The following is an 8,541-nucleotide window of genomic DNA, read 5'->3' on the forward strand; positions in this document are numbered from 1 at the left end:
TTTTATCCGCAGCCTTCCTGTCTCGCATACAGAATGGGCTTCTTTTTATCTGCGGTACTTATTTCCCTTTCATTTAAAAACCAGCGTCTTGTGTGAGATCGCACTTCCTATATATCTGCACCTGCTCCGTCTGACGAGCAAACAAGACAGCCAATAGAAAGCCACCGTGCACACAATAAAACCTTAATCCTGGATGAAATGGACTTGTTTATTTACATTTTACACTATGTATTTGTTCAGGATATTAAGATCCTCCCTTTGAGCAAACATTCGGGCTTCTACAGTTATCCTAAGGAAGACAAAGCGACATAAAATACAGTGTACACAACACACGTACTCATTAACCCGCAATTATCTTCTCATTCTGCCTCGGTCTTCATTTGTTCCTTTCATCTCCTTCTTGTCTCTTAAAGTGACTTATTTCAGCGCGCACCGTCTCAGCCCCTGGGACCACATCCAGCTTGGCATATTTAAATACGTAAAGCTGCCAGATGCCGCTCGTCAAAAGTAAAGTCGCTGGCAGTGGTATAAAATTAGATTTTGATACTAAACAAATATCTGTTTTTAGATCAATATCACATTTTCTGTAGCGGAGACAGAAGTTCATTACAGGCTGACCCCTGTTTGTGCATTCTGTTGATTTAACAATTTATTTTTGCAAATACTGTAAATGAAGCCGTGAATCTCCTGTTTCTCCTAATACCACGGCGTTCATTTACATGGAGGGAGCGGAGCGTCTTCTCAGGTCTGTGACAGCTGGAAATAAGGTGTGATAATCAGCATTATCTGACACACAAATTACTGCGTTGTTTAGTGCTTGTGTACCAGGCGTTGGGGTCAGAAGTCATTAGGAAATACCATGAACCAAGGGGCATGTAAAGTGTGAGGAAAGAGAGAGTGGTCTTTGCAATGTCAGGCAAGTGTTTTACCATAATTTGGGAGGTGGCTGTTTTATTTGGGTCTGTAGAGCCTATTTTATTGCATATAAATACACACTCCAAAAACATACTAGTAGGTTAATTGGCTGCTATCAAAATTGACCGTAGTCTCTCCCTCTCTCTCTGTCTATATCTGTGTGTGAGTGTGTGTGTCTATATTAGGGAATTTAGACTGTAAGCTCCAATGGGGCAGGGACTGATGTGAATGAGTTCTCTGTACAGCGCTGCGGAATTAGTGGCGCTATATAAATAAATGATGATGATGATAAATAGAACAAACACTGATAAGGTTATTAAGATTACTGTTGTCTGAGTTTAATTCACTTAAAAAACAAAACTAAACAAAAAAAACATTATTTAAAGAGTTCTCCACATAAAAATAAAAGGCTAACTATACATTCATTATGCTGGTGGGGAGCACACAATAATAATAATAGTACTCAAATGCAGCTGTCTGAAGTCTCCATGCACCCTGCTGAACTGAAGCAAGGAGCGGCCATGGTCATCATTAAGGATAACTCACCAGCTCGCCCCTATATCCACAGCTTGGACCGATCTCATTACCAAGTATAGAGGGGCAGGACAAGTACTAAGCCGCCTAACGGCTGATGCCCCCCTTTCTTTCCACCCACCCCCTTTTCCTAGAAATAAAGACATGAGATTTGTTTGGCGAAGAGGTCACAGCTTTATTTTACAATTAATCTTTTGGAAGGTGGCAAAGTAAACAGCATCCACCATCTCCAGCCATAACCGTAATGATCACAACCACTAAGAGGAGGCCCTCAATGCCCCCTGGCGCCTCCAGACCTGTGGACACCCCCCCCCCCTTTTTCCTGGCTTCTTACAAGACCCCCCATAAGGGTGGTATGGCGCATTTCAGCCGCACTGTGAAAGGGGGGGTAGCCCCATGGGGACCATATACGCCCACCATGGACGCTGACTGTAGTGCTTTTCAACCTTGTTGTGCCTCGTTTGCAAGTAAACACCTGTTAATATACAACTTATAACCCATCTGTGGCATGGTTGGGTGGAAATTCTGAAAAACAATTCTACTCTAACCCATTCCCCTTTATTCCTCCCCTAACCCTCTCCCCCTCTCCAGTCTTAATTACTACAATGCTGGCCCAGCCTATGCGGCTACGTCTACTTTCAAAGTGCATTGAAGTACCAGTTTCCACCGAGCGGGCACATGAAGCGAACAAGTGTCAGGATGCCAACACGCTCTGGTGTTTGTATTACCCTTCAGTGGCACATTGTTAATTTCTAGCTTTTGCGTGGAGAAGCCCTTTAAAGTAGATCTGTCGCTTAAACACAACACAATGTAACAGATAACGGAAGCTTTAGGCTGCCCCTTACCTCCAACCCGTTAAACACCCCTTCATTGCTGTGTGCGCCAATGTTATGCAGAGGAGTAGTACACGGGACTTACTGTCCAATACTCCCACCATCAGGACAGTCTGGACAGACCCCTCAAACTGTACGGTCTAAATCATGGTATGCATGGAGCTCTCAGCATCTCTCCTGCTCCTCACATCGTTCTCTGGGTTCCTGAAGCCTCCATCTCCCAACTCAGAATCACTTTACACTAGACTGTTAGCTCACTTGGCAACTCTCAGTCTCACTAGAGTCGAAGAGGATTCAGCAGCATCTCTCAATAGGAGATTCACTCAGGACTCATAGGGACCTGAACCCGGACAATCAGTAACTCGCTGAACCTCCCATGGACCTGGCCAGGTATCTCTTAGACCCGCAGATCTCACCATACACGAATATCATCATTCTTTACCCTTGGTGGTTTATTTGCCACACATCAGACTTCCTGTGAGCAATCTACTGAAGGACAATGCAGGAAACCTTTTTGGAGCTTAAAACTAGCTGATAATATTGAGATGTGAAACAGACTTTTTGGTTCTGTACAGATGGAGCAGGTTTTATTTAAGTACAAGTTGTACCACTGCTCAGTATCACTGCTCTTCCCAGGTAAGGAGATGCACGCCCCAACTAAACCTGCTCCATCTGTACAAAGTGAAAGTTATGGACTCTTGTCACGGTTTGGAAATGTTTACATATATTGTTCCGGTTGATGCAAGATGACTTTCTATACTGGAACAGCTTGTATTTCCAGTAAATTGTCCCTTTAAACAGCATATCCCAGTACTGTTTTCCTGCATACAGATATAGCTTTATGGTTATTAGAGGAACTGAATTCAGTTTCATCCAGATGCCGTTTTACAGTATATGACGATTGATTTCAAATAAAGGCAGCTTGTTAAAGATAAGACGGTATATGAAAAGGTTCAAGGGTAACATACCAGGTCAGTTCATTACTGTGTATTTTTTGACCATGGATCACTAATTATATGGCTAATTGTAACACAGCACTTTGCATGTATTGGATTGTTAAGAGTGAGGTCTGCAGTCAATGTAATAGGTGCAGTCTGCAGAATCACCGATAATAATCCTGATATTGAGCACATCTCTACTAATAGCGGCAAGAACTACACAAGGTTTAGGGGCCTATTCATCAACATTTGTGGCGATAAGGCTGATTTTCTATATCCGCTTACTGCAGCGATAACAAAATCCCCCATCACTGTAAGTGATCAATAAAATATCATTGTGACAAATGAACAATAGTCAGCTGTCCATCAACATTGGCCCCGAGCACTAAGGGTTAACATAACGCTTCGCTGGGCGAGTTTCTGCACATAATGACATATATTAGCCGGATTGAAACTGAAAGTGTGACTTTCTTTTAAAGTTTTCAAAATAGATAAAACTATTATTTTTAAATAAATGTTTAAGTGTTATCGCACTCGGTTACCCATTGTTGTACAGGGTTGAAATGAAAGAAAAAACAAACCTATCACTGACAATAAGACCCATTGGTGAATCGGCCCTATAAGTGCAGGGTTCTAGCGTCCGTTTCACACATTGCAGTAAAAGTTTGGGAGAGACCAGAATGAAGAGTCATTATTGTCCAGTGTGTATGTACAGTATTCAGTACAAGGAATTTCACAATTTGTGTTTGTTCAGCAAACAGGAGCTCAGTGTTGTATTGTTCTGCTGCCCTTCCTATTTGCTTAAATATGCAAAGTTGTGTTGAGCAGATGGTGAAGCACACCCGTACGAGTCACCCGTAGTGCAGGATTGTGGCTGCCAGTACTCACCTTGTCACTGACTGTATACGTGAGCAGAGGGTGCAGAAGACTTCTATTGAGCAGACCCAACTGGTTTTCAAGAGCAGGTTAATTAAATGGATTCCTGACATTCTTCAGCTCTAGTTTCATACAGAATAATGATTAACCCTGCTTGGGAGAGCACAGTCTGGCAGTTGGACATGCAGCTTGTAGGGAAAGTTGCTCTCTCAGCTACTGCCTTGTTTATATTGGCATTAGCCTATAGATTCTATAGGTTCCGGACCCCTAAAAGACCCGGCACCCATGATCCTGGTCCCACCAAAGAGGAGAGCACCCTGTATTCCCCCCAGCGGGATTACATTAACGATGAAACTGGTAATCTGAGACTCAGGCGAGTAAACAGTAATCTGCAGAACAGCTTAGTCACAGATCCTGGAAAGAAGCACCTCACCGATATACCCGGCCTCATCACAAGCAAACTTTACGACAAAGCTCAGGAGGGATTTGTAACTGGTGAGATCATCTGCAAAAACCAAAATGGTTTTAACAGCGGGGACCCAGAAGAGTTGAATAACACTCTTGATCCCCTACAAAGCCACTGTCCAGCTAGAGATGACGAATGCCAGAAGGACGAGTGTGATGGAGAGGAAACATTCAAAAAAACATACGGCGAGGATTACAGGCAGGATCCAGAAGGAAAAGAAATGTATGAGAAGTCGGAGCCGCAAAAAGACAACTCTGGAGGGTCCATCAGAAACATCACAGCTCTTAGTTCTATTGACATGTCTTTAAGTCACGAAAATGAATCATCACAGGAATTGCACAGGTTCTCCTCCATTTCAGAAGTGCAAATGCAGGAGAATATCCTCCCAGAAGATGGAAACTCACCTGAGAAGCTCACACCAGGAGGTTTAAGAGGGAAGGTATATAACTATCATGTAGAGTCCACTTCTCAATCAGTCACTGCAGAGAAAACTTGTGATATTGGGGTTTGCCCTCCCCATTCACCCCTCACTCATATAAAAAATGATTTGCCAGCATCAGTGGAGGGAGGAGAAAAAGAGCAAAAGGAGACCACTGATGATGATACATGTCATACGAGCTCGGAACAAGTGCACCCATCTCAAGAACAAGACATATCCATAGACAATAATAAGAAGGAAGAGAGAATAGAAAGAGACACAGAAACTGAAGGGATCAGGCCGAATTTCAGTCCTCTGGCCACTGCATCCAAATCAACCACTAACGAAATTGATCAGAGCAGTACATTTGTAAATATACAATCAAGACCCGATACCTACCATGTTTCTTTGAATCCAGAGTCCACATTTGATATACACCTGGATTTGGGAAATTGTTATGAGGTGTTATGCTTGGCCAAGAAACACAAACTTGACGTCCTTAAAACAGCTGCCTACAAGATAATGAGTAAGGACTATTTACAGGTTCTTCAGGACCCTTCAATCTATGGGCGCCTCAATGTCACTGAAAGGGACTTAATCTTGGAAAATAGGATGAAGGGAAGGCGTTTTGTTGTTGTTGCCGACATTAACACTCAAGCAACTTCAGCATCTCAAGAGAGCAGCCTAAGTTACTATGACAGTGATAATGATCGGTGGCATCCTCTATCTCACATCCCGGCTGAGGCGGTCAGCAGAGGCTGTGCAATGGCAACTATGTTTAACTATATCTTTGTTGTTCTTGGATGTGATGGTCCCGGGAGACAAATGAAACCGTCCAAACGTGTCCTCTGCTACAACCCCCTAACAGACACCTGGAAGGAAGTTGGGTCAGTCAATGAAGCCAGACCTCATTGCAAACTTGTGGCCCTCGATGGTTATCTATATGCTATTGGAGGTGAATGCCTTCATACAGTTGAAAGGTATGACCCACGCCAAAATAAATGGAGCTATGTTGCACGCCTTCCAAATGACACCTTTGCTGTTGCTCATATGGCAACTGCATATGACGATGAGATCTTTGTGACTGGTGGAACCATCCGATACATCCTTTTGAGATATCGTCATCAAGAGAATACCTGGAAGAGTAGTCTCATTAGCGGTAGCAAAGACCGGACGACAGAGATGGTAGCAGCCAACAACTTTCTATACCGGTTTGACCTGAACCGCAGCATGGGTATCGGTGTCCACCGCTGTAATATTAGAGCCAGAATTTGGTACGAATGTGCAAATTATGCAATGCCATATCCAGCGCCCTTCCACTGTGTGGTCATCGACAACAACATCCACTGCATCAGCAGAAACTTTCACCTACGCCTCCTCACGCATGACATATCACCCAAGTTTGTGAATGTAGACCTACAGCCCGTGCCATCACCAAAAGGGCTTCTTTTTCCACTCGTCCTTGCCCTTCCCATGAAGGACGCACACTGAAGAGGTTCAGATACCTATGCCCGAAGACGGTTATCTGTTTGTTTTGATACCAAAGATTCGGAGAAGAAGTCAATCAAAAGTTGTTAACAGTCTGTTTTTGACATCCACCTACAGGCTCTAAAAGCAGGAGTACATTAAATAAATGGTTATAAACTGCAGCTCCAAACACATTCAGCTTTTTGCACTTAAGTCTTTTCTTCAAAATGTTTTATAACACACATATTGTGAATTATGGTTGGATTAGACCTATGCGGCAGTCTTTCAGGTAAAAATACCTAAAGTCACAATAATTACTTTACACTACTCAGTAACTTACTGCGAAGATGTTAAATGTGTGATGTTGTTCATATTTACTGGGTGAAAATGTATATGTTATGTCTATGATGCAAACTCAATGAACATTAACCCCACAAGATTAGTCCATTTCAATAGACACGGAACTGTTCTGAAGCTGTGCACTTATATCACATCCCTGCGTGTGTGTAATATATATATATATATATATATATATATATATATATATATATACAAAGATTATGTTTCTATACATTAACAAAAACTAAGCGAATATGCTTAATAATTAATCTATACAGGTAGAACAATTTGGACTTTACCACCAGCTAAGGGTTAAAATCTCACCAGCAGTCATGGGCATGGCAGCCCATTGTTAGATGACAGCTGAGAACCTGACATGGAAAGATGCCACGTCACATGCAAAGCCAGATAAGAGAATTTGCTATTTAATTTGTATATTTAGAGGTAGAGTCAGCAATGCTATTCCTGACATGACAGCACTACGGTCCCCATTATAAAGCATGGTGCACTCCACGAGAAATATTTTACTGAATAAGATTTTATGCAGAATAAAACCAGGAATGATCTATGTTTATGTCTGTATCTCACTGAACACACAGGCAGCAAATGTCTTAAGAGGTGCTAAATAAGGAAGGATTCAGAATATGATTTCTGTAATTGCTGATGTAAAACAGAAAATAAATAAAAAAATATTATATATATATATATATATATATATATATATATATATATATATATATATATATATATATATATATAATGTTTTTTTCTTTTTCTGTCCCCGACTAACTCAGAGGACGGCGTCGGTACTTGTCCCTGATAAAGCTTTGTATATAAGGCTTCCCCAGAGACCCCGTCTAAGGCCATCGCCATGGATAGTTTTCACCAGCCGGGTAGCTCCGATAAATGGGAAAAGTCCCTAAATTCAGATCTCGGATTTTTCCTAAAGACAGACACATTGGGTTAGGTTCCAGGAATCTGCGAGTTAAATAAAAGTATGTTGGACCCTTGAAACTAAGATAACATCTCATACTGCAGGTGAAATCCTTCATACAGGGCAGCGTTCTCGTTAGTTGTATCAATCAAATAAATTATGCATTTCACCAATCACTATGTTAAACACTCACAAGAAATAAAAAATGATTATATGTAAACAGATATAAAAGTGGTGACTGGGGACAATTCCAACACTGTTTCAGGATGTCTAAGGACACATAAGCACGTCACAAGAGAAATGTGTCTTATTTCACAATGTCTGTATTTGATTGTTGCTCAGGTTTTGTGAGCTGTCATTGGTAATTAAAGTTGTCTTTTCTGTACACTGTGCAAATTCCGACTTACAATCAGCATAAACTTTAAATTATTAAATTTATATAACAAAATAAAATATTTTTCTTATTGTTATAATAAATAAATATATATTTGTACAACTGATCTGGGTGTTTGGGTCTCTTCATTAACACACTATCAAACTGGAAACACTGCATCACATGTGATTGGTGTTAGCACTGCTGTGTACCAACAGAAAACATTCATGTCTTCCAATGGTCCCCATTTCAGGGGACTAGATGGCAAGTTGGGAGGTATAGGACCTAGCGCTTTATGATACATGTAATAAATGCCTCAAAGTGTACCCTAAGCTCTTCCCTCCATCCTCTTTTGGGTCAGATGTGCTGATCGGTATAGATAAAAGGAAACTAATTGAACAGTTTAAGCTTTTAGCACTTTGTGGTATCTGTGTCTGGTAAAACATAA

At 41.4% G+C, this 8,541-nt stretch overlaps 1 protein-coding gene across 1 annotated transcript; it reads left to right on the forward strand.

The window, feature by feature from the left end:
• The first annotated feature begins 4,076 nt into the window (after nucleotides 1-4,076).
• KLHDC7A (kelch domain containing 7A) lies at nucleotides 4,077-6,963 on the forward strand. The gene has a single exon (XM_075191264.1). The coding sequence runs from the start codon at nucleotides 4,237-4,239 to the stop codon at nucleotides 6,469-6,471; it is 2,235 nt and encodes a 744-aa protein (XP_075047365.1). The 5' UTR covers nucleotides 4,077-4,236; the 3' UTR covers nucleotides 6,472-6,963.
• The last annotated feature ends 1,578 nt before the right edge of the window (nucleotides 6,964-8,541 follow it).

The sequence above is a fragment of the Mixophyes fleayi genome, chromosome 11 (genome assembly GCF_038048845.1).
Source record: "Mixophyes fleayi isolate aMixFle1 chromosome 11, aMixFle1.hap1, whole genome shotgun sequence".
In the NCBI taxonomy this organism is placed as follows: domain Eukaryota; kingdom Metazoa; phylum Chordata; class Amphibia; order Anura; family Limnodynastidae; genus Mixophyes; species Mixophyes fleayi.